Source organism: Chelmon rostratus, chromosome 13, assembly GCF_017976325.1.
Source record: "Chelmon rostratus isolate fCheRos1 chromosome 13, fCheRos1.pri, whole genome shotgun sequence".
NCBI classification, from domain to species: Eukaryota; Metazoa; Chordata; class Actinopteri; order Chaetodontiformes; family Chaetodontidae; genus Chelmon; species Chelmon rostratus.
The window spans coordinates 17,843,080-17,870,696 of NC_055670.1; the positions used below are offsets into that span (position 1 = coordinate 17,843,080).

The 27,617-nt window shown below is 41.0% G+C and overlaps 1 protein-coding gene across 1 annotated transcript in view; it reads left to right on the forward strand.

Moving 5' to 3' along the window:
• Positions 1 to 10,360: 10,360 nt before the first annotated feature.
• The window catches only part of LOC121616148 (TSC22 domain family protein 1-like), a 32,713-nt gene continuing 15,456 nt past the window's right edge, over positions 10,361 to 27,617 (forward strand). The window contains exons 1-2 of the mRNA XM_041950812.1: positions 10,361 to 10,436; positions 10,919 to 13,725. Of these exons, the coding sequence (XP_041806746.1) occupies positions 11,000 to 13,725 (2,726 nt within the window). The 5' untranslated portion in view covers positions 10,361 to 10,436; positions 10,919 to 10,999. The remainder of the gene's footprint in view (positions 10,437 to 10,918; positions 13,726 to 27,617) is intronic.

Below are 27,617 nucleotides of genomic sequence, written 5' to 3' on the forward strand. Positions count from 1 at the left end.
TTATCCCAATTATATCTATATACTTTTACCAAAATAACATTTTCAATGCAGTACTTTTACTTGTGACTAAATGTTACAGTGTGGGATTACTACTTGTGCTCAAGTAAAGGATCTGGATACTTCACTGTTCATTAACACGAATCTTTGGAGTGTGACTTCCATCTCATTAGTGTGCTTGAAAACAGCATTAGAAACCACAAAGGAGGAAAATAAATATTTATGAGAGAACTGAATATACAAAAACACATACATTGTGTACTCATTACTTAGTATTAAATTAAAATTAATATCTGCAGCTATCTGGCCACAACGGCACAATAACACAACTGGTAAACCTCTTTGTAAGGTGGAGAAATCAGGATGGAGTGGAGCAGCCTGTTGAACAAATCTGTGTGGTTTTACCGTGAAGATGCTTTTCTGGTCATCTCATCTCAAGAAGACACAGACCCTGAACACATCATGTTTCTATAGACTTTGAATGGGGCTGTTTTTCTTCCTTACTGTAAACCTACTGAAGCATCTGATTTGTTTACTTCAATCCCTCTAGATCCTGTGGCCTTGTCTCTAAACTGAGATCATCTGTGGTGAAACTGGATGAACATTGTCATTTCTAAAGTTTGTGTCAGAGTGAAGATCTGTTTGTAAAGGAAACAGAAGAGAGAGAAACACAGATTATCCAAAGCACAGCATCTTCATGCAGTGGTAGGTAACATTTTAACACCGCCCTTTACCACTGCAGCTGCATTTGTATATATTGCCACCTTGTGGACAACTACTAGAACTGGACAAGGTAGTCCTGCATGAATGAATGAATGAATGAATGAATGAAAAAGCATTCAGTAAAATCACATTTCTGTGCACTTCACAGTTTTCTATATAAATATGCTTCTTAAATGAGGTGGAATATATATGAATGACATTCTAATGACATGCATACAATTCTGTTCATTTCAACTTAGCCTTTTCCATCCTCTTTTACCTTCATTTGAAATATGGTGACAAACACAAGGATGGCAACGTCAACTGGTCATTTGTTACATTTCATCCAGTTCTTTGGACCAACACTGGCCAGATTGCCATTTATGATCGCCAGGAGAAGAATCCTAACTCTCTGTGGGGCGCAATGGCCTTTGCTCCACCATCAGGGTAAAATGTCAGTTTTTACACAAGAAATGGCTAATGCAAATTGCCATTCATTTTGCTGAGCATACTCCCCAGAAACTGATCTCTCTCTACATAGATCACTCAGACACTGACCTTTCCTCTAGCGCACATATGTCAAAGTCAAGGCCCGCGAGCCGGATGCGGCCTGCAAATGATTTAAATGCGGCCCCCCGGATGATATTTGATTAGTATTAGAACCCGCTGGTGTTTTGCACGCACCATTACTACATTCCCCACAATGCAACGGTAGCCCGCGAACTCACTGCAGCGCCACAAACGGGCCTTGGCTTCATTATTCACCAGCAGCCGGAACAGATGTTAACTTTCAGTTACCCACTCCCCAAAAAGGTAAGTATTGTTTTGTCTGTGTCCTATAGATTTTTGTATTTTAATTTATTTTATTTATTTAGATTTATTTTTCAGTTGAACTCAACTTGCCTGTTGAAAATGTTTTCCCTTAATTACTGACAGAGCCATAAGAAAATATTGCTTTATTCATTTAATGCACAGGACTTTTTTTCTTTGAAGGAAGTTTGTTTTTGTCTGCGTGCCTGTTGAAAAATGTTTGCCCTTGAAATTACTGACAGAGCCATAAAGGAATATTGGATTGTTTATTTAATCATTATTAATAATAATAATAATAATAATAATATACATTGTGTTAGATCTTAGTTTAATAGGCTATGTGCAATCATTAAAATATGTTTTAATAAACATTGAACCAGTCCGGCCCTCGGCTTGTAGCAATTCTGTTTCTTTGGCCCTCTGTGTATTTTAACGTTGACATCCCTGCTCTAGCGCCACTCTCAGGCCAAAGTGTCAACACTGCAAAAACTCAGCTCTGAAAAACAAGGACAAAGAAGTAATAAAATGGGGGGAAATTTATGGAACCAAGCTTTTTAAAACAAGTATCTAGTCTCAAAGATTTTTTTAACGTTATCTTAAAAGTATTTCTGACAGACTTAAAACAAACTGACTTAAACAAAGCAGTTTTATACTTGTCAGTGTTGCTCAAACAGCTTTATAATTATGGAAGTTCTAGTTTTAAACATCAAGTTACTCAGAACCAGTAATAAAATCTCAGTTAGTTTTAATAACTTAAGTATAAGTGTAGACACAATGCACTAACAAGACAAATCATGCAAGACAAAAAAGAAGCATACATTGCCTTGATTTAAAATATCTTATCTGACTTAGATTTTGCTTTTTGCAGTGTATTTAATAGTCAAGATGTCTCATGATCTGATTGGAAGATCTGAGAGGAGCACATTCATGCTCCCAGGAGGATAAACCCTTTTAATCTTTAATGATTTCATGGCCTTTCCTCCAGCACCGTTTTCTTTTAATCCAGCTATCAGTAAGATGATAAAATCAGTAAAAAATAGCCTTGAGGCTAATGGCTTTTTGTGGTCACAGTTTTAAGACTCATAACAGGGCTCAGGTAGAACCGGTGTTCAGCTGGTGTAGTTTTTGACTGGTATGAAACCTGCACCCTCAGCACAGCACACAATTATCTGAGAGTAAATTCTTACCAAGACTTTCATGTAAAAATGCTGTAACTGTATTGTCCTGGGTGGATATGGTAATTGTGATGCATATTTTAATAGCAATTGGCAGCAAGGAGTTGTGGCAGTTGGCACTGGTCTCCAGTTTTGAATCAATAGAACTTCCTGTGCCCCGAATGGATCTCTCAGCAGCGTGACCCAGAACAAACTGGCCATATCTGTGCGACACAAAGATTTCACTCAGAGAAAACTCAGAGTGACCAGCCGTCAGCACATTCGCATAAAGCGAAGCACACAGAGGGCTCTCGTCGACATCAGAGCAATAAGACGCAGCCTTCAGAGTGTTCCAGCAGCTGGCAACAGTTTATCAGCATCATTGGATTGTGTTGAAAGTGTGCGTGCGTGTGTGTGTGTGTGTAGGACACTAAAGCCTAACTTTCTCTTATTACCAGGTTTAAAACTCGGTGAAACTGAAGAAATCTGCCATCAGTCTTCTGCTGGTTGAAAGATTCAGAAACCTCTTTTCATCAGGGATGAAATGAACTTGGCACTGACTGACTGAGGGTTTTGGCTTTCCTCTCAAGGTCATCCTCACTTTGAGGTAGGCTTTTTTTTTTTTTTTTGCCCACAGTCTGGGCATATTTCAGGGGCCAGACTAGGAAGATGAATCAGCTGCAAAATTAGATACCAGCACAGTGATTTATACTGACTGAGTCCACTGACAAACCCTAACCTTCAGACTGCTGTCGTACATTAACAGCATCATAATATTTTGAGAGCCTGATCAAGCAGTTGTCTCACTGAAATGATAATTTCTCCAAAGCCTGACATGATTTGGCATTAATGTAATATAAAACATGATTCCCATTGTTGCCATTTCTTTAGTAAGTGCTCACAGTGAGGGCCGTTGCCATGGCAGCTCTAGTGTGCAAAAAGAAAAGAAGATTTTCCAATAAACACAGAGATATTTTTGAAAGGGCTTTATGGCCTGTTGTTTAAGAGGTCCTGATAGAATACAGTTATTTTCATCTCTTCTTTGCACCAAGCAAGTGACATTGAGTGTGCTGTGTGGTAGTCAAGACAGCTTAAATTCTGGATGAATAGATTCATTCAAATGTTGCTCAGGGGTCTGTGCTAATGTATAAGCATCAGGTGGCGTGTTCAGATTGCAGCCGTGCTTCAAACTGCCTGTTTCACTTCGTCTGAATGGCCTGCTGCTGTCTGCAGACAGTCCGCTGTAATAAAATGAAGTATCCGTCGTGTTCCTGGAGCCGTGCTGAGGTGACGAGCGCTTTGGGATGTGGTAAATTATCCTGCTGAATTCCCCATTGAAAAACATTGCATTTATGTTTATATACAACAGGTCTTAAAGGCTCTGTGTGGCATTTGGCACCAAGAAAACACTCCAGACATTTCACCACCAGCTGCCTGCACCAGGCTGGATACATCAGGATAGGTTTTCAGTCATCCCGTTACAGTACTGGTGTCTAGAGGAGCTGGATGTTTGCTGCTTATTAGTATGCAGGTATTTAAAAAGTCACGGATTGTTTCTCTGTTATTTCCACAGGGTTAATTAACTTGCTTGTCTTCATAATGAGACTCTTCCCTTGGAAACTCTGTGACTTTTCTTTTTATGCACGTACTTGTACACTGAAGAGTCGCTCCCTCAAGTGTATCCTTGAAGAACTGTGAGCAGTTTTTGTGTGGTGGAAGGTCATCTGTCAGATTTCATGTGCTACTGTATGTTTCTACATTCTGCATGATGTATACAGGTGCTGTTTACTGTGCATCTCTATACATTTTTCATTTTTAGATTAGATTTTTAGAGACAGGGACAAATGCATTAATCCTCCCAGTGTTTTAGTATTAAACAATACACTGATTGACCTGATGGGGCTGCTATAATTAAAGGTCTTTGTCTTAGTATACTGCAGCTTTAGGGAGGTAAAACAGTAACTTATTGATGGTACACTTGATACAAAAAAAACCTGTTTGATTGCAGGGATTATTCTAATTTTTTGGACATACAAATGTGTTCATAAGTCACAAATTGTTCAGAAAACATCTGTACAATGTTTAAATTATATCAATTCTTCAGTGATTTTTGCTTTAACTGCCATAAAATGAGAAAACAAGGCTAGCAACCAAAAATTGAAGGAGGTCCTTCCATAATTTACTCACATAAAACTGTAAAAATGCTCTGTTACAACTAGAAGTACTGTATTGAAAGAGTCGTGAAATGAAAAGACTCAAGTCAAGTACAAGCACCTAAAATTTGCACCTAAGTACAGAACTTGAACCACTACTAAATGTATGAAACTGAGGCACCGTAAACCTTGTTACATACGTGTGATCAACAACCTTGAACTTCCCTTTAAAGACAGACCAAAACATCACTTACACAGACATCACTTCCTGAAGCCCAACACTTCTTACAAACACATCTCCTTGCCTCCCAGCAGAAGTGGTCTCACCAGCATTGTTTCTGTCCACTTGAATGTGAGTCTGTGCCATCTTAGATTCTCTCCTTCATTATTAAATACAGTATTTCCACCAGCTACTCTCAAGTTTCCCTTTCACTCATCAGTCAGACATGCAGGTCTACAGTTACTACTTTGATTAATTCATTATGCTCACTGTATGCTCGCCTGTCAGTGTAATAATGAATTAATAAACGGCCATTTTTAGAATGACCTGGCTTTTTAACAATAAAGCTATAATCCATATTTCTCTCTTGCATTATGATCTTGAATGCTTGCTTCACATTTATACCTGCAGATATTCACAGCTATGAAACTGCTAACTGCTGTGTATCATCATTCCATGAACATACTTCATACAGTAAGTGACTGCCACAGAACAGTCAGTTGTTTTGGTGTTTATATTTAATGGATGAGACAGTCAGAGATCAGACTTTTCTGACCTAACAGTGGAGTCTTCGAGGGCGTACTGTATTTTATGAGCCAGCCGGCTGTTGTACTTAAAGAAAGAACATGTTGCCAAGCCTTTACCCTCATTCTGCTAGAAGACCACAACAAACACTGAAAGGTTATGTATAAGACTATACATTCTTGACTGTGTGGGTTTCCATCTGACATTTACCTGGAACATATGCAAGGTGTTCTGACTCATGACAATATGTGGCTAAATCCTGTGAGTTTAGTGTGAATATTTCTTCACAAGGAAAAGCTGCAACTGCCTCAATAAATCTGAAATGTCTGGATTATAGGTGATTTCCTCTTTGGATGAAGTGCCCTTTTAAACCTGTTGTGAGGTACGCAGGGGGCAGCAATCTACGCAGATCGAGGCCTTGACTGAACGCGTGAACCATTGATTATGAACATGGAACACGGATGCATTGTGCATTTGGCATGCACTCGAACAATCCACATCATCTACGTATGAATGTGTGAAAGTGTAGAAATGAAAAGCAGGTTTTATAACTGACCAGCATCATGGCATCTTAATGTGACTTCTATAGTTCATAATATTTCTTCTGTCATTATTATAGTGAAGTACAGCAGAGCCGAGTTGGGGTTAGACTACAGTATGTGTGGGAAGCAAAACTCATGAATGAATTTGGTGGGCCTGGTTATTTAAACATCTGGTAACACGCACTGTGATTTTCTGCTGGGGATTGGGGGGCTGTCCAATAAAAATAAAGCCAGCATCTATTCTGGCCTCCATTCAGAGCAGGGAGGCTCAGTGGACACAAGCCCCAGACAGAGGCACAGACACCCTGCCCCGCATCACTGGGCATGGCCCTGTCCTCTCCGCACCCAAAGCCTCTGTTGTTTCAAGAATTTTAGGATGGTTTCCACCACTGCTGTGCTGTGACAGATCTGTCTCTTAATACTAAAGCTGGACACCTGCTTCAGAAGACCATGGCTGACTGTAATTAGTCATCATTACTAGCCTAAACAAGGCCACTCTCATAGCTTGCTGAGGGAGATATCGTCTAAATCCACAGTGCGATATAGAAATACTGCATTACAAAAGGAAAAGCAGTGTTCAAAATATTTCTCATGTAAATGTGTCAATGTTTCACATTACAATAGTTTCTTCTGAAATGTACAATAACAGAGTTAAAGTGCAAAGCAGCAGAAAATGTAAAGTACAAGTAACTCAAAACTGTATTAAACTGCAGTAGCTGAGTAACTGTGTATTTGCAGTCCTCCACTGCTTTGCACTGCAGTCCCCACAAATTAATTGTTAATCAGTCGCTGTTTTTACATGGAGCCATTATTCCACCATTAATCTAAATTGCACATAATAGCTGTATGTCTGCACATTAGTCTGTATGATTGTTTTGGCCCTGCGTGTAACCACACTGAGTCATATTCTTTGCATGTCTGAACATCCTTCACATATGAACTTGAGTCTAATTATGACAAGAATATAATCTTGATAAAAAAAGAGAGTAAACTGAAATATCTCTCTTTGGTTAACAGTAAAAACATTTAAAAACACACTCTGCTGTCCATGAAGAGCCATCAGCCTTGTTTTTTGTCTAACAAGATCTTCTTGCCAGGCAGTTTGTGTGTTAAAGCTTTTCATTTGATTCAAAAAGTACAAACCTGCTTTGTCCAAAGTCAGAATTTCTTTCTACATTACATCACATAACAGTCATTCCACAGACACTTTTATCCAAAGTAACTTTCATTTGGTAAGACATTTGGGGTTCAGTGTCTTGCTCAAAGACTTGTGCACAGGACGAGCAGGAACTGAACTGCTCACCCTGCGACTGATAACCAACCCACCTACCGTCTGAACAAAAGCCAGCCTAACTACCCGGCTGCTCTTGAATTAAAAATTACAAACAACCAACGTAGGGCACGTGCAACTGACTTTCAGAACAGAACAGTGTTTACAGAGTGTTTACAAAATGAAAGCAGAGTCCAGAGTACATATTGGTCATTATTGTAGGGGCGGCGGCACAATAGTGCTGTGTGTTTTTTTGTTGTGGAGTGCCAGTGTGATTTAAAGCTGCTGACAGCACCAGACGCTTACACTGCACTGGGCTTCTGCTGTCTCTCGTCCTCTATCATTTGTATCGATGGATATAGCTCGCCTGCTTGCCTGACAGTTAATCTCTGCTTCTCCTCTCTCCCTGGTGCTCCTCAACCTCCTTCACTAACCACTGCCCTTCCTCTCTGTTAGTTACCTCAACACCCCCCCCCCCCTCTTTCTGTCATTTCCCTCCCTGTGTCTCTACTGTTCAAGGCCGCCACAGACATTCATATACAGTTAGTCCAAATGGCTAAAACTTAACTAAACATCTCATAATTTTTGCTTTAACTACTGAAAGAAAGATGTTTGCACTATGCTGTACTATACTCATATCCAGATAAATGAAGTGTACTACGAAGGTCGAACAAGCACCGATTTAAACTGGAAGACGTATTCATTACTAAAGTAAAAAATATCACAGTGAAGAAATACTCTGTTCCAATTAAAAGTCCTAAATTTAAAATGTTACTTTTGTAAAAGTACAAAAGTATTAACATCAAAATGTATTTGAAATTGCAAAAGTACTCATTATGCAGAATGGCCCATTTCGGAATAATATACAGTATATTAAATCACTGGATTATAATCATTGATGCATTAATGTGTTCATCACTTAAATGCTGGTAAAAGTGGAGCTAATTTTCATGACTTTATATTCTGATTTCTAGTTTAATCTATAATAAAACATCATAATTTGTTTGTTGATTGCAAATTTCTCCTTGGAGATAAATAAAGTATCTATCTATCTATCTATCTATCTATCTATCTATCTATCTATCTATCTATCTATCTATCTATCTATCTTGATTGCATTTTGTATTAATAATCTAAATGTGGAAATACAAATAATATAACATAATATACAAATAATCTAGGAAAGTACAAATACCTCAAATTTGTTTTTCAGTGCAGTACTTGAGTAAATGTACTTAGTTTTTCATCACTGATTAAAGCTTTGGAATTAATACTATGATTGCCAAATTTATATTTATGACTATGGAGCTAAAAATGAGGCCAGTGGATTAATATTTAGGACACTTTCATGGGGATGTCTTATCTCTGAGGAACCAGATTCTGCCAATTCAGTTTAGTTTAGTTTACCTTCATTTAGTGGTTAAATGCAGTTTTCTAACATAGTTTTTACCTGTTTAATCCATAATTTAAACCAATCTGGTGCCCACGTGTAAAAGACAATGTGCTTTAATCCAAGTTTATTGCATTAAAGTGCTTGTATTCATATGTGCCTAAGATTATGGTAATATTATTACGAGGATTTTAGAGAGAGGAGAGAATGGAAGAGAGAATCTGAATTGAGAAGGATTAGAATGAGAGCAGGATCGTTATATCCAGAGATGAACAGAAAGGACTGGAACACAGAAAATTGAGAAAGTTGACCAGTTTAACACCAGAGTTCATTGACCCAGAGCGGCAACATTACAGACGACAAATGTGTATGTTTTCTCTCAGCCCCTCCCACATGAGCGAGAGAGAGAGAGAGAGAGAGAGAGAGAGAGAGAGAGAGAGAGAGGCCCCATACAGTACCTGTTTGTAGAATAATCCTTCAGTGTAGTTACCACCTGTGTCTGCAGAGAGATCTAGCAGCTCTCTGTCTACCTTTGTTTCAGAGACATTGTTGTGATGTTGATGTTTGCTCGATCCACTACAATTGTGCAGGAGCCTGGGATTTCATTGGTATTGCATAACCAACATATGTATTTTTTGTCTTATCTGTTCATATGGTTATTTACCGTGATGTCAATCCGTATCCCTTGATTAACTGTGAGTACACACAACATATTCACATCCTTTAATGAAGTGAAACCAGAAACATCACAATGTACAAGTCAAATCAGTAAGGAAAATATTCAAAACAAAATAATTAAGTCTCAAAAGTAAAAGTACTCATTATACAGAATGGCCCCTTACAAAGAGTTATATTATTATGTCTTTTATATTTTTGTAATGTTAACATGTATGCAGGAGCTGTTGATTTTTAAACATTAGGTGGATAACTCAAGATAATGAAATAGACCTACTTTCTTCTGTGAAAAGTTAATTGCATATTGTCTGCTGTTAAATAAATGTAAAACCACACATAAGTATCGTACTTGAATACATGTACCTAGCCTAGCTTAACTTAGGTACAATATAATTGTAGGGTAAGGGTTAGGGTTAGGGTTTACATTTATTAATTGTTATTATTATTTATTAATTACAATCAATTACATGTATTACGTTTTAGTTTCATTTCTTATGTCATTTTTGGCTCTTATTTGTCTTACATTGCATTTTCTATCTATCTATCTATCTATCTATCTATCTATCTATCTATCTATCTATCTATCTATCTATCTATCTATCTATCTATCTATCTATCTATCCTGTCCTTCATTCAAATAGGAAAAACATTGTGATGTGTTTTTTGAGGGAGCGCCCCCTCCTCGGCACTTTCCGGCATTTTCCGCTCATGTTGATGTTGGGTTCGTCACCGCCTCTCCCAGACTGCTTTATGTCTGGCAGCAGAGACCATGCGCGGTCGCCATATTACGGACTGGAGCACCCCTCCCCTTCAGTCCCGTCACAGCAGAGAGCCACAGCAGCGGTGCAGGAGGCTACATACTGAACAACGCTACTGCTGGGACCAGTGATACAGCAAAACCAAGATCAAAACGAGGATTCAGTGGAATGGATTAAATCTTTGCACGCCGCTATTAAGTGATTGTGTTCGGTTTGACATCACCGTGCACCGGATAAAAGGTTGCTTGTTTTCATTTTCTTTCCTTTGAGCAAATTCAGCAGCTAATACGACTCACTCTAGTCTGTGTTTAGCTAGCCGGTGATGGAGACTGGCAGCTAGCTAGCTGACGTTACTCCTCTGTCAGGCTAGCATCTAATATAACGCTAACTTACTCAGCAGCTTTTCTGCTTTCAGTACGAGTGGTCGTTACAACATAGCTATACGCTAGAAAAACCCACAAAATGTTAGCTTGTGCTTAACAAAGGCACAAACGGATAACATTGGTAGTTAGCCGGCGAATTACAACTGACATCAGCTGACGTTAGCTCGCTAGCTACTCAGCAAGCGGCCACTAGCCTCTTTTGCTTCGCTATCTGTCACCGGAGAACACTGAATCGTGTATGAGAGGCTGAAAATATCGGCACAACTTTGCCTGATATTTGAGAACAGCCGAGACTTGCTTCAAATATTTATTTTTGATCGTGTTGTCTGTTGAACGTAGTTTTGTCAAGACGGCGCCGTTAACGAACCGCAACCTTATTGCATACTGTCAGAGACCAACTACCCCCCGGATTCTCTCGAAATGCATCATCCGGACCCCGCAGGAGACTCTGGCAGTGTTAGAAAGATGGCGCACCCGGCTGTCTTTCACAGAAGGGGTAGCAGCACAGGCAGCGGGAGCGGCTCCGCGCTGTCAACACCGGCAAACCCGGTGGTCAATAACAGCCACGTCCCAGCCGATGATTATCAGCCTTCTCTGTTGATTCAGTGCCAACCTCCTGCTGGTTCATCCTCCCCGGGTTCCCATCATATTCCACCCCACAGCCTGAATCTGCATTCCCAGCCCCAGCCCACACAGTCGGCCGGAGCTCAGATAAAAAAGAAGAGTGGTTTCCAGATCACCAGTGTGACTCCAGCACAAATATCCGTGAGTACCAACAACAGTATTGCAGAGGACACTGAAAGCTATGATGACCTGGATGAGTCCCACACAGAGGATCTCTCTTCTTCTGAAATCCTGGATGTGTCCCTCTCCCGAGCTAATGATATAGTGGGAGCTGAGAGAAGCTCTTCAGAAGAGACACTGAATAATTTCCATGAGGCAGAGACCCCTGGAGCTGTCTCCCCCAACCAGCCTTCACACCCCCATGCTCTAAACCAGGCTCAACAGCATGGCGGGGCCATGGTCAATGGGACTGTGCACCATCAACATCCTCCTCATCCTAACCATGCCCAGGTTTACCCCCTGTCCTGTGGGCCTGGGAGCGTCCCATCCGCCCTCACTTCTGGAGCTTTACCTTGTGTCACCCAGAAAATGCCTTCTAATGCGGGGGTCCCTCAAGAGAATGTTTCCCAGGCTGCCCCTCCAAGTATTGTTGCTCAGCCTATGGGGGTTGTGGCCCCGGGATCTGTCCCTGGAATGCACAGCTCTGCTACAGGCACTACAGTTAGCATAGTTAATCCCCAGACCAGCAGTGTTAGTAATGTGAATATGTTGAGCTCTGCCAACGTGCCTGTGAGAGGGGGGATCAGCACGAGTGCTAGCACTAGCAGTGGTGGCTTTCCTCTCAATGTGATAAGCAGCAGTGGGGGGAGTGGAGGTAGTGCTGTTGCAGCCGGGGGTAACTTTACAACAACCACTAATGTGGGCATGATCCAGCAACACCAAAACATCAACTCCAACATCACTATGACTACTACGGCTACTGCTGCTGTTGCTTCTGCTGCTGTCAGTGCCTCTGGAGGGATGGGAGTCTCCAGTGGGATCCAAGGGAGGGTTGGATCTGCTGTGCTGCAGCCTGTCAGTGCTCCTGTCACAGCTGTGCCCACACCCCCTATACCATCCACTCCTGCCCAGCCTGCCCCAGCCCCAGCCCCTGCAGTGGCGACCAGTTCTCGCTTCAGGGTGGTGAAGCTGGACTCTAGCTCTGAGCCTTTTAAAAAGGGCAGATGGACATGCACTGAATTCTATGACAAGGAGACCCCAGCATCTGCTCCCAGCTCCTCTGCTTCTGATACTGGGTCTCTTAGCATGCGTCAGTTTGTCTCTGAGAGTTTTGCTGGGGCCTCAGAGAGGGAAAGCACAAGTGGTAGCTCTGTGAGTAGCACTATGAGTACATTGAGCCATTATACTGAGAGTGTGTGCAGTGGAGAGACTGGGGGACCTTCTGTACCCCAGCATGCCCAGGATTATGCCTCGCCTCCTCAGGGCTTTCAAGGAATCCTCCCCAGTGGCTTAAGCATGGGAGTGTCCCAAACCCAACCTCACATGCACCCCCAGGATATTACTCATTCACATGTGAAGACTACTGTGGCCCCCTCGGCTCCAACAAACATTCATCAGCCTGCTCCCATGTCAGGCCACCAGACCACCATTGGACTCCCTACGTCTGCTGTACACCAGCAGCAGCTCACATATGCCCAGGCAGTTGCTAATCAATCTCCAGGCTCCACACAGGGCATAGTGGGTGTTCAGCAACAGAAGCTTGGCTATGCCACCTTGTCACAGCAGCCATCTGCCACCCCCCAAGCAACCGCAGGGCAGGTGAGGCCACCTGAGTACACCCAGCCACACCAAGGTATCCCCCAGGGTGCTGCTTCTCAACCTCTGTCTAACCAAGCTGGATCAGCTCCCTCTGGGTCAGCTAATGGAGCAAGTCAGATGATGGGAGCCCTGCAGCAGTCACAGGCACTCCTTCACACACAGTCCCAGCAGCCCTCCTCCCTTCAGGCTGCCACCTCCAGTATGCCCTCTCATGTTGGAGTACCAGGTTTTGGCCAGCAGCCTCAGAGCCACCCTGGCCATCTGGATTGTCAGCAGCAGAAGCCACAGTCACTCCCAACACAAATCCAAAATTCGGGCCTGGGCGCCCAGCTGCCCACAACAGTCCACCAGAGCCAAGTGTCTGCACCAAGTTTGCCTCCTCCCAACCCTCAGAGCGACCCCCAGACCCAACCCCAAGCCCACAACACTGGAAATAGTGGTAGGATGCCCCCACAGGGTGTTCCTCAGAGCCAGCCATCTTGCTTGTCCCAGGACCATAGCAGTGCCCAGGCCCTAGCTCATGCTGCCCAGGCCAGTGCCCTCTATGCTAGTCTGCCCAGCTTCACCACCACTCAGCTGCAGGATGCCCAGCGGCTGCTCCTCCAGCACCAGTCGGCTTTGTTGGGGCTGCCCAAGCTGTCCGGAGGGGAGGCTGCATCTGGATCCAGCACTGGCCAGGGTCAAGAAGCTGAGGGGAACACCACTTCCGCCAGTGCCTTAACTGCATCAGCTGGTCTTAAGACTGTTGATGGAGAGGAGGATGGGTAAGATATTCTGTTTCCTTACTTTCTTTACTTTTGTCTTTATATTTGTTTATTATTCTGAAGTGTTTTAACACAGGCGCAAGTGAGAGACATTTTAGCATTAGTCTCGAATCAAAGTAGATTACTGAGACTGGGTCTGTTTGAACCTGGAGGTTTTCTCTGGTTGCTGTGGCAGCTGTGGGAAGAAAAGTGTTATTGTTTTCCTAGATAGCCAGCAGACAGTGGCCAGGCTGCCACAGTCTGTCTGTCCTCTGCCAGTGGGACACAGTGCATGGCTCAGCTGGATGTGACGACTCTTGTCTCTATCAAGTGGCTGCAGTGATTCGACATTTTACCAAGCCTGCCTTCTTGCTTGAATCCTGACTGTCTGCCTTACAGGGCACAATTTCTGCTGGGTGCACAGTTCACTGTACACAGTCTCTCAGCACATTTGTTGTTTAAAAGCAGGAAAGAAGGGGCAGAGGTTGTATAATTATTTAGAGATAGAAGAATGCAGGTAGCTGTAAATGTGATAGAAATAAACAAAATTGCCCAATTCCATAGATTAAACAAAGCATTAAAGACAATATTTAACTTTGTTTTAAGGCTTAAAAATACTCTTTCTTTCTGCCTTTGGTGAACACATGAGGAGGAGAAGTTGGTTTACTTGTTGACATGAAAAGTATAGTGACATCGGCCTTTTCCTTCACTAAAAGCTTATTGATTTTTCAGTCTCTCTCTTTGACTCTCTCTCCCTACCTCCTTCTTCTCCATCTCTCTTTGTCACTCCTCTCCAGTCACTACAGATTGCTAGATACCTGTGTTCTAATGATAAACAGCTAGAGAGGAGAAACCAAGATGAGTTGATTACAGGTGTGGTTTTCATTCCTTTGGGTGTAAAGGGTAACAGGGATGTAATGTTTTGTTTCAATCTGTCTTTATGGGCCAGTTAAATGGATACAAAAGGATGGCTACTGTTATCACATGACGTTTAACTCTGAGGAATGTGAAATCTATGGGGATCAGGTGGATTATTGTCTTTGATGATAAGTAGCATTTGGGTGAAACCAAAGCCCTTGGTACAAATGAGAAGATTGTCTGGGTGAATTAGGCTCACGGTCATTTCTCTCTAGTTTACCTGCTGTCACATAAGTGACAGCGCCTGCTGAAGCCAGTGTTTCCCTGCTAATGCAGGCTGAAATTGGAACTGCCTCTTTCTCCCTGATTCTTAGCAAATTACCCTCCATTGACAAAAAATGTAGTGCAGATCCAGAGATGACAGTACAGCCTCATCAGCGGATATAAACACACACTAGGTCCTGCATGCTCACAAAGACCACAAACCAAACATGTGCCAATTAAGCTTTTTTCCCCAGATTGAAGTCATTTGATTTTTGACCATCTGCTGATACTTAATTCAGTTTGTTGTCTATTTTTCTATTCTAAGACAAAATTTGAGTGCAGATAAACCACACTGTGAGTAATTGGAGCATATGTTTGAAGAAGCAAACTGTTCCACATGGTTATACAGTGGCATGCAAACGTTTGGGTACTCCTGCTCCTTTGCAAACTTTGAAGCTGAATATTTTTGTGGTGAGCATCCAGGAAAGATTTTCCTCTGATGACTCTTCTATGAAGCAGTGAGCGAGAGATTTGTGCAGGTGTCGCTGCACAGTTGAACAGTGCACCACCCCTTCAGAGTCTCCTAAATCTTCAAGAAGGTCTTTTGCAGTCAAACAAGGGTTTGAACAGCCTTTCTAGCAATCCTGCGTGCAATTTTTGCTCAAAGTATGTTGGTTTTCCAGTCCTTAACTTGACCTCTACCATTTCTGTTAATTGCCATTTCATAATTACAATTGGAAACAACTACTGTCCATCTTCTAATAGCCTTTTCCTTTGTGGGCATCAATTGTTTTAATTTTCACCTGCTAGGCAGCTGCTTAGAGGAGCCCCTGGCTGCTACTTGTTGGGACAATGTTTGAGGAGTCAGAGTATGTATAAAGCTTTGAAATTTCCATCACTTGGCCTTTCTTAACAATGATTTTGAACAAGCCATAGCCCTAAAAGGCTCATTTAAGTCTGAGACCTTGCTAAAAGTTACGAGAGCTCAAATCTCTTGGGGTGCCCAAACATTTGCTCCTTTCCTTTTTTCCACTCTAAAATTGTATTATCAAAAGAATACGCCTTTTGGAGATCAGTTTTACTCACTCAGCTATTCACAGTAACAGAAATTTTGACCAGGAATACCCAAACTTTTTTAATGCATGTACAAAATGTAATGTCATTTGGGGCAAAAAGGAGGACTACCATAGTGATTACAGATGATTTCAGACCACAAACAGTCTTATTAGCGACAAATATTACATATTATGCAGCTTGTCATCGTTGAGTTTTATTGAAGTTGTGAGAGATGTGCTGATTAATCCCTGTGGTTTTTGTTTTTGAGGCTGTTTTGTAGCTTCCTACAACTCGAAAATACTGCACCAGTGTTCACTTGCTCAGGAGAAACTTTACCGTGTCTAGTGCATAGTGGGTAGTTCAGAACCTGGGACATTGAACTATTCCTTGCAAAAACATGCTGCTATACTGTCTTTGTCAGTTCAGAAAGCTTCATATCGCTGTCACTCACCTTTTAACTTACTGAAATCTAGTTATGGCTGGCCCACAAATTTGTGTGCATTTTTGTGTGTACAGTATTGCTATTTTCTATTTGCATTATGTTGGACAGCAGAATCTTGTAAAATGATAACGCTACATGTTCATATCATCACAATATGATTGCACTAAAATTTCTTCTCTAATATTATTGAATTATTACCCTAAATCTCATTGTGTTAACGTAGGAAAGACTAGTATTGATTACTTTTCATTTTCTGCAAAGAGGCACTAAGGTATAACCATCTGCTTCCTTTAAAGCTTCTTTAATGGAAGCATTTCTAAGACCTGGGACCTTTTGCCTTTGTATACTAATTGCAGAGAAGCCAGTTCCTCTCATAAAAGCTGATTTGTCTTCTGTGTCGTAGGAATGTATTTATAAGCGTGTTCTGGCTGGGTGTCTGTGTGCCATATCAGTGGTTGTGCAGTTCCTGTGATCTGCTGTGTGACTCCTGTCAACATATTTTCAGGTTTTAATGTGTGGGTTGACCGAGGCCTCATAAATCAGCATCTAAGACACGGCTGTAAAATGCCAGGGTCTCTTTAGAGGGTTAGTGCATGTGTATTTGTCTATGTGTGTGTGAGAGAGAGTGTTTGATTGGGGGGGGGGGGGGGGGGGGGGGGGTGTCAATGGTGCATTTACTCTATCTGTACTGACAAGTCATTAATGGAATATGTTCAAGATGGGTGGGTGGTCTGTACGTGTGTGTGTGGGCAGACTGCTGGGGTTTATAGGCCATTCATGGTATATCAGTGATTAGAGAGAGGTGTCGAATGTTAAACGCCATTAGCTAAATGTAACTAATGTGAGAGCAGGTATTCTAATGTGTGTGTTTCTGTGTACTAGTACATCTGTCTTTGTGAGAACCAAACTGAAGTTTAGTTAGAGAGAGTGAGAACATGTTGGCCGGTGCTCCCTTTCTAACAGACCAGAGGGTTATGACTTGATTTTAAGGGTTAGGTTAGAATTCGGTTTAGGTTCACTATTAGTTGTGTTCTCTATAAGCCCTGGTGAGATCTGCGAACTTATTTCCGTTGGTGTATTAAGGTTTGATGTTTAGCTTCTTGTTCAGTTTTGTTGAGTTCTAATGAGATTAGATGTTTTGTTTTGAGAGTATAATTCTGACTCTAATTTTTCTTATAAATTACTTTTAAGTAAATTTGGAAAAAAAAATGTTTGTCATGACCAGGCATGGAAGATTTGAGAAGTATTTTTTGTTTCTTCATTTTAATGCAGTTTCAGATAATTTCACTCAATTTCTTTATTCTTTCGTAATAAAATCTGTCACTTGCAAAAATGGTGAATATCACCACTAAACACTGGCTGTTTGCTTTGCTCCAAATATGTTTATTTTTACTTCCTTAAGGGCAAATTACGTGTATGTTTTGGGAACCTGTTGCTTCAGATACCATGAATGTACATTTCATGTATTTGCCTGGCCAACTCAGTGCCATTGATGATGCATTGTGGCAGAAGTTGAGCCTGGTACAATGCTTTTTGCCAAACTAGCTCGCATCTTTTAGTTGAAGCCCCTGCAGTGCAGACGCCATGGTCTCATTGAAATGAATGAGGATGCTGCATTTTTTTTAAACGCAGAGCTATTGTTGGTCTGATCACAGCCTAAGTGTGTGTGTGTGTGTGTGTGTGTGTGTGTGTGTGTGTGTGTGTGTGTGTGTGTGTACGCACGCACGCACGCTCAGGGGAATGTAGGCTGGCTGGCAGCATGATGGCTATCTCTGCTGCTGTCTGTTTTGAATGTAATCTTCCCCCTGGCAGTGCAGGGACCCAGTGTGTGCTGGGCCTGTTGCTCTTTGTGTGGAGATCAACGAGATCCCCAAAATTCACAACACATAGAGGAAGTGACCCAACCTGACCTAACCCAACTTAGTCGGGTCTACTGAAGCTTGTTGGGACCACTGAGGACACAGCAGACTGGACCAAATGGAACCAGACTGAGCAGGGTGCATCACTGTTTCAGATAAATCCTGCCATTTTGTTGCTCCACTATGTCCTTTGTCACTGTGCTCTGTGGATGGTTTTTATATAAGCTTTGACTTGAGGAAGGTTATACCCTACAACAGGGCTTCTCAAAATCCCCCAGACTGTAGACCGAACTTTGACAAGCAAGTCAGTCCATCCCAGTCCATATTGTTAAATTGTGGCCCACGTGTTGCCAGCCAACAGAATATTAATTCATTCAGTAAATGCATGCATCTAATGTTAGTCACCAGTGGAAGAGGCACGGTCCATCCTGAGAGTCATCGTTGATTAGCTTACCAACCGATGGCAACTTCAGAATCGCATGCTCACAAAGACTCACTACACTTCTGTCTTATATGCAAGAGGCATCAGTTGGGTTTATTTTCCTTGGCCAACTGTTGTATTGAGTCTCTTTTTTTGAGATAAGAATGAACTCATTGGTAATTGAACTGTGGGTTTTGTATTGAGCACTGACTGCCTCCTTGAAGGAGGTCTGAGATAATTTTCTAGCTCAGTATCTTGTTATTATGGATTTTACATGTTTTCTCCACACTGATATAGACTCTCAATGAATGACATTAATTTAGTAAGAAAGTGGAAATATCAAACAATGCTAATTAAATCTATTTATTTTTATTTGAAAGTCTGGACCCACGGTGTCTGCTTCGAAAAAAAAGTTGTATTAAAAATTAAGGTTTGTTTGATTGATATAGATCAGGCATGTCAAGCTCATTCCATAAAGGGCCATGTGGCTGCAGGTTTTTGTTCCAACCAAGGAGGAGCACACCAGGCCAACCAATCAACATCAAGGGATCACTTAGTTATCAGCTGAAGACTGAGATCAGCTGATTAATTGATACCAGCCTGGTGTGCTGATATAGATTATTCACATGTCCCCAGATGAATGTGTTTTCAGTGTAGCTAATTCCCCATTGTCGTCGTCCCTGTCATGGCGACGTAACTGGGCTGTTGTGTGTTGCTGCTGCAGAGTTCACACATTAACATTACACTGGAGAATTTGCCATCAGCTCCTAAATTGCAAATAAAAAAAGGGTCTCTTTTTTTTCCCTAGCAGACAATAACTAGTGTAAATGTAGTTGTAAGAATATGTCTTAGTCACAAAAGAATGTGGACTAACTGTCGGAGCCTTGTCTGTCTCGGTTTCATGGTGGCCCAGTCACAAGAGATGATGAAAAGTTACTTTGTTATCATCAAAGGGCAGCAGGTTGGAATTGAGCCTGGGAAGCTGTGGTAAGGACGCAGCTATGTTGCGTGGGCTGCACACTCTACCAGGTGAGCTACTTGGATGCCCGTATGAGTCCACTTTTTAATCCCAAACATTTACCCACTGGTAAACAGTTGTGTATCAGAGCAGAGGCCCTGGCTGTCTCCTCCAGAGCTCTCCAGCTCTCAGCGGCTGTTTGCCGGCATCTCTCCCTCTGCTCTGCTTGATCGTCCCCACACAACACTCTTCAAAGCCCCACCATACACCCCCAAATATTGATTTTTAGAATTCAAATGTCAACCTTCAAACTATTCGGTACAGCCCTTTTGATCACATCTAGGTATCATGGCATATCATAATCTTTGGGTTTCTTGTAATATGTTGCAAAATGTGGGATTTTATGGGGTGTAATACTATTGCAATCGTACACTAATTATTGTATATATTTTAGTATCAAACACTACGCCCCTGTAGGATGGCCTGAAAGATGGCTGTAAAAAATGTCAGCATTGTCCTACAAGTCACTTACAATGTATTCCAATAATATAGTATATATAGTACTATTTCACATATCTTTGATGTGAGCTGATACAGTTGCTCCTGACTTCCTTTGGTCCAGTTTCTCTTGTGAATGTGTGTTTTACTTAATCACTTAATCAAACGTCATATTGCCATTTCTGACAGAGTATTATTTAGACAGAGTCACGATTTTAGTGGATATGGTAATTTTTACATGATATTTTCACTGAGAAAAAAAAAAAAAAAAAAGATCATGATGTGATTTTTGCTGATTTCGGTACCGAACAAGTATGTTCCCTTATGTCTGGAGGGTATGAGGAGGCCATGGCATCACTGTAACCACTGTGCTTCATTTCTAATGATATATTGTGACCTTGCAGCTTCTGTGATTTAGAAATTCCTCCACTTGACCATATTGTGATTTTGATAATATTTCAATTGATATGAATATGTGAATGAAGTATTCCATGTACTGATTATTAAAAACCGCCCTTGATGATTCAGTCAGAATAATAGTACATTGCAATGTTGTACAGCTATTTTGCTTAACAGTACTCTCAGTTTTTACTGTTTAATATAATAATGTTTGTACAGGCCAATCTCAAAAAATGGCATTTATTCAAGGCTGCTGAATCCAAATTATTCCTCTGATTAGAGCAATCCTTTTATAAAGCCATGTCATCAGACCTCGCAAAATTGAGGTGGAAATGAGCCACTGACTCAGTATGCACACATGTGCAAAGAACGGACAGGTGTGGTTGAATCGTTTACTGATGTCATGACAAACACTCGCACTCAATCGCAAGGTTACTTTTTGTTGCAAATGCACCATTATTGTAGCAGTGTTGAGCTGTTGCCTTTTTATATAGAGCTCTGGTTTGTCCACAGTTCCACATCACTAAAAGTAAACAGCATTTGTTATTTGTTATGCTGCTGACACCTCCCCCATTCCTACCACACAGACCAAGCCAGAGAACACCAGAACACAGCAGAGCAGCAACATACTGTGTACGAGCGAGGAGAGGGAGGGAGGTCTCACTACACACTACTGAATATTTACTATTCCAAGCTAAGCTGTAAAAGCATGAATGGCTGAATGAAACTGAACAAGGAGATTGTGAGCAGTTTACTGTAAGCTAATGAAGTAGAGGTTAACTGCACACATGTGCAGGCGTATCTCTCTATAGATTGCTCCTTGTCTTTGGTCCTTGCTTTTTGTGTATTTTGTGCAGTTGCGTCATTGATTTCACTTGTCTCTGCCCCCTTCTTTCTGATGGTTTATTTTTCCATCAATAAACAGGATTGTTTCACTTAAGAGAGCGGTGGGAAAACTAATGGCTTGTAATGGATGATAATGGATTGTGTTTTTAGCCTGCCTTTCATCTATGAGAAAAGTGGCCTCCCACCCCTGAACACACACACACACACACACACACACACACACACACACACACACACACACACACACACTTCGACTTAGGACACTTTTGGGGACATTACATATACTTAGATTTATTTCCTGGAGATTTACCCTGACCCTAACCACTACTTCCTTAGCCCTAGCCTTGACATAACCCTAAACCGCTGACCCCAAACTCAGCTTTTTCCCTATTGAGGACATAGGTTTTGTCTCCAATTGGACAAGCCGGCTTAATTAACTGGTCTTTAGTCTGAAATGTGGTCCTGAAAGTAGGCTAAGTCTCATACACACTCACAGAAAGAGGCCATGACAGTCCAGCCTTATTGAAAACCGCTCCTGCTGTTTTCATTTCTGTATCTGTACAATACAGGGAGAATCAGTTAGATGGCTACCTCAGCTGTTACTCATTATTTGTTTATTTATTGTCTTTCCACTTAAGAGAGAGTCTGTAGCGCATCAAAATAATTAGACTCTAAACACTATAGGATCTCTTTGGTCAACAGGATATGATTAATTTTAATGGCTGCTTTGGTGTTATGAGTCTTGCGTATGACCAGTTGACTCATTCATTTCATCACCCTCAAATTGGGCTGTTCTTTTGGGTTCAGTTCCAGTGTTTGCCTCTCTCTTTGTTTCTAGGTTGAATAAGACAGTGTTTTTGCGATAGATCGTCACGCTGATTCACTCACTAATTTGTTAAGGAGAACATAGTTGCTGAAATTTCTCTGGTAGATGGTTTGGTCCAGTGTTCATTGCTAACATTTTGTTGTCAAGTTTTGGCCTCATGCTAGTAGCGGTAAGCCAATATTGTGTTTGGTATCTATTGAAAGCATTTTGTTGCTTTTAATTACAGTGGCTAGACATTGAGTGAGGTGCTTTCTATTGGCATTTTCAGCATCCTGTATACACAGTATTTTCCTGGTGCCCACTCGCTTATTTTATGTGGCAACAATATAAATTGTGCTCATCAGAAGAGAGACCTCCAGAAGAAAATAGTGCTGTTTTCTTTTTAATAAAAGTGGTTGTGTGGACATATTTCTTTCTTAACCCTGGTAATCTAGATTGAAACAGGAATGACCCAAGACCCTTGACAAATAAATATTTCCATGTCAACATGAGATTTGAACAGTCATCAGGTGTAAGGGGTTGGCATGGAGTATATGCTGGGGCTACTGTACTGTCTACTATAAAGGTACGAAAGAAACAGTTCAGAGTTCTCATAATTTCTTGGAGAGGCCATCTTATTGAGCAAAAGGATAGATAATGATAAAGGATGATTCATTATTTTGTGGTAACTTAGGCCTCCTGTCATCTACAGCACGTGTGGAATGATATTTGTGTAACGTATGTGTAATGTATGACACTATGAAGTGTTGCTGATGGAGGTTTCATGTTCAGCCACGCATTTTTTTATTTTTAGGCTTTAGTGGGCTGCCACTGTCATTCCCCTAAACATGCAGGCAATGTGCTGAATCATGGCCGGCATTCCTGTGGCCAGAACACTGTCCAGTCAGCTCCAGGAATCACACAGGCACACACACACACACACCGACACACACATAAATATCGAGAGGATGCAGTGGATGACTTTGCCATCAGCTTTTTTTCTCCTCCACATCTTTCACACTGTTTGTTCCATTTCTCTCGCAATTTGGTTCATTATATATATTTGTCTTTTCAGCCTGACGGGAATAAAATATGCCAAGGTTGTTCTAGGATATATGAAAAGTAATTGATGAAAAGATAATACCATAATACCTCTAATTCATACCAGTGCCTCTCAGTGCTGAAGTGCTGAATACCCTTGCTAAATTGCTTTTTTTTCAGGCTGAGCACAAAACTATACAAACTAACCACAAAATAATCAATCCTCCTTTTTATAATTGCACGTCAAACAGGAATACGTGTGCTGTTCCCAGATCCATTTTGCACATGTGACCCTGAATGACTTTAAAACAGCTTTATTGTACCTGTCATGAGGAGAGTGTCCTGTGTGCAGCAATGACAATTTGTCTACAGATCCCTGTGCATGAGTTAAACATTATTCACTGGATTTAACACTTGATTATTATCAAGCTATAGATGTTGTGACTACATAAGAAAGGACGAGGAATCAGCTAGGACTACAAAAAGCATTTTTTTGATTATTGATTAGTCTGATGATAATGTACTGGATTAATTGTTCGGTCAAACCGTCATGGTGTCAAAATCTGAAGCTATTCCATGTACTGCTGTAGAAAGCTAAGAAAACCAGCACCTTTGAAAGACCATAAGGACTCAATCTTTGTAGTTTTTGTTTAAAAGATTAAAAGATTATTTAAACAAGTAATTGATAATCAGAATAGATGCAGATTCATCAACCAATGTTTCAGCTAGAATCAACACGACTCATGTCAAAAAGGCAGTAAAAAGTCTTTGTCAAGGCCCTTATTGAACCTTTGTCTTGTAACTGCAGTGAAAAGAAGTCCAGAAAGATGAATACCAGCACCAAATGTTCTTTACAAGATATATATGTATATGTATATTTTGGCATTTTGGAGATGCACTGCTTTTAAAGAAGACATTTTAATTGTTTTAGAGAGTGAGATGAGAAGATCAATATGAATTCCATGCCTGTGCTAAACTTGGGGTTAGCTAAGCTTGGCAGAAAGACTGTAATCAGGAGGAAATGGCTCTTCTCAGAAACGCTCTTTACAATTGAGATTCCCTGCTCAAATATTAGGACCAGTCTTTGAATGGACGATCATCATAAAGTGTCACTGTCTATGTCTCTGGTTTGCTCAGGTTGGTGGAGTCTGATCAGACTTTCTGCTCAGCTGTGATGACGTGAGAGCTCGATCCAGCCAGTGTCTTTTCCCATAGGGTTTGATATTCATTCTTGCTTTGTGTGAGCTAATCCTCTTCTCTATGCTCTGTGGCTGAATGAGGAAGGCTGCTAGAGGGAGGGGGTGAACTTTTTTTGTTTTTTATCTTTTCCCCCCTCAATAGTCTAGCCAGCTGCTTCCCCCATTAGCATGAATAAAGCACCGAGACACTCTTCATCACGTGTGTGTCCGGTACTTTAATGTCCGTGTTCTGTCATTGTTTCCCATATATTTAATTTATTTAGGTTGCCCACCCAAATAGACTTGCCCCCACCAAAAAAGCAAATAATAGATTTTTGTAGTATTTCACATGTACTACTCTTTATTCCTTTACAAGTTGCAGTTGAATGTGCAGTTACTTGCAGTAAATGCTTAGCTTTTGAATTCAATACTATTTTGCAGCAAACTGTGTATGTTCAGTTTTGTTTGGTGTCCAGCTCACCCACTTCTCTTTGGAGTGACCAGAAATTAAATAAGCCAGACAGTTAAGTTATTCATAACATGCTTTTAGCATAATACCCGTAATACATTCCCTTTGGTCTCTATTTGCACACTCACTGCCACTATACTCTGCCTGCAAATCATTTTCAGCTCTGTAAACAGTGCTGTACCACCCCCTGCTGGTTGGCAAGCTGTGAGCTACACACATACCCCAGGTCTGTGTATGTATGTATGTGGATCATGTGATGGGCTGAATGGTGTTTTTAGGATTGAAAGCACCATATTTGTCAAGCCCTGGGTGTCTTAACATTGACTGGTCAAATGACTGTGGGAGAGTGCTTAACCACTGCTGTGAATACTCCCTTTCAGGCCTGCTACTCTTGAAGCTGGGACGGGTGGGGAAGTGAAGCAGCAGAGCCAGAAATTAATACACTGGAAACAAAATCAAACCCTGTGTTTACATATGCTGGAAGACCATTTTCTGGCCAAACAGTAGTGGTCCATTGGCAGCACAATGCGTACAGAGTGAGCCAGCCAAGCAAATTATCATAAGATTGTTAAAACAGTAAGAAAATTGCTGAGTCTCTTAGCTAATTAACTTTGAATCCTATTGGTGTATTTTCCCAATTCTACCATAATATTTGTAGTGTTTTTTATATATTTTGTGCATAATTAATGTTGCCATTGTTTTTTTTTTTTAATTCTTTTACAAACCAGTGAAAATCTATTTCAATTTTGTAGGCTTGCATGATTATAGGCACTCCATCACTGTATTCATTAAAATGACATTTTAATTGCGGTGCTGCCATTGGAAGTGAATCGGCTTGAAAAGGTTTATGCATTCATTTGCCTGTGCTTTAATGTGCTTTAACATCAGTCATGTGAGACTTACTGCGGTCACAAAGCAGTCACAAGAGCTGGTAAAGTCACCATTTCATTGCCAGAATGGCAATGGCAGTTGTTATGAAACCACTGTGGTAAAGATTTTAGGATGAAAGGAAGTCATAAGCAGTGTTTCAATCCATTCATGCAAATTATCACATTAATAAGAGAAAAAACAGGAAGGTTTCACAAAACAAATCTCAAAGCAAACTGCACGGGGGGACAGTTGGCCAGTGGGTGGCTTAACTCACAGGTCCAGATCATTTAAACTATTTGGGTGTTTTACTATATCCGGTTGCTGATCGGGACGTTAAAGTGGAACGTAACTATGACCCAAGACCCTTACCAAGGTGCTGATGGGACAATAAGTGGTGAATTGTCATTCCCCGAAATAACTTTTTAAGTAATTGTTCCTTGAGAATAAGCCATACACATATTTGAAGACAGATAATGAGGTTACTTACGATCTGATGTTGATACATGCAATAGAGTTCGGGTTCGGACCTATGCATTACATGCATACTGTACCCACTAGGATTGGGTTATATCTTCAAATTTTCAATGCCATTTCCCTCTGTCAGCCCAGCAACCAACAGAAAGTATTTTCTACAGTTTGTCTGTTAACTGCAAATATATGTTTGAGTACTAATTCCTTTATAGCTTGTTTCTTAATGGCATGGGAATGAATGCTGTTTTGAATATATATGTCCTGGCCAGAGGGATTTTATACTTCTCAAACTGACTCTTTTTGTGTAATACCAGACACAGATGAAAGCCTGCAGGCCTAATGAGGCTTTGTGTTCAGAGAACAGCCATGAGTGACTCAGCTGGCTTGTTGAGTCTGAATTTTTGTGACATGTCAGATATTTCTCTGATCAGCAAGGCACAACAAAGACACCGGGTATGAAGTTTGGGTTTAATTGGTGGGTTTTGGGCAGAAATTGAGCGATTAGCAGGAATTTAACCCTGCAGCAGGAGGTCTGTTCAGGTCTTTTGTGAAAGTTTAGTCTGTAGCAGGCATGCATTGACTCTAGTGGCTCCAGTGTTTGCCACTAGATGGCAGTATATACCAGCCTACATGTCTCAAGTCACAACACATATTCTTAAATCCAGTGGGATGTGCATTTGTGGCCCAACAATACAGCACTGTGCGAATGTATCGATTTTCACAGAAGTCAGATGAGGCCATGAAAGTGCTTGCCCTCCGAATTTTGAATATAGATGAAGTGGAGCGTGTCACCTAACAGTGGTGGTCTGCGATTGACTCTGTAGTTTTGTTTTATGTGTATTATGTGTATGTCATTGTTTGAATATAATAGACATTTTGTAGAAAGCTGCTTAGGTCTGTTTCAACTGTAAAAGCATTTTTTCCACAAATGTTACAAACAATTAAAGAAATGGTAAAGTGCACATAGGATGTGTCTCTAGTAGTGGGGCTGATTTAATGTGGCTACTGCAGTGTCTAAAGACCTTTTTAACCTCTTTAAATAAATTTTATTGTATACGTAATGCTATGTCAGGATGAATTTTAATGAATCCTTAAGGTTTTTTTTTTTTCACAGTGCAAAGAAACAAACTTGTCTTCACTTCCTGACCACCTTGGTATACTGTTATTAATCTGTTTTTCTGTTTTTCTTTCTTTCATGTTTTCCCTGTGGCCTTCTCTGTAACAGGTAAGGCTTTTGTTATTCTTTTTGTTTTGGCTCACTATGATCCAAGTTTAACTCATCAAGTGTGAATTCAGCTTATAAGAGGGCAGCATGGACTTTCACCTGCACATGCTGAACCAGTTGACTTTACATAATGTCTGCAATGTAAAGAATTTAGCCTGATTAATTGCTAATTCAGATTTGAGTAAAGGAAGTGCATGAGGTTGCATCTTATTTAAGGAGGTCTCAATTTAATACTAACATCCACGTTATATCA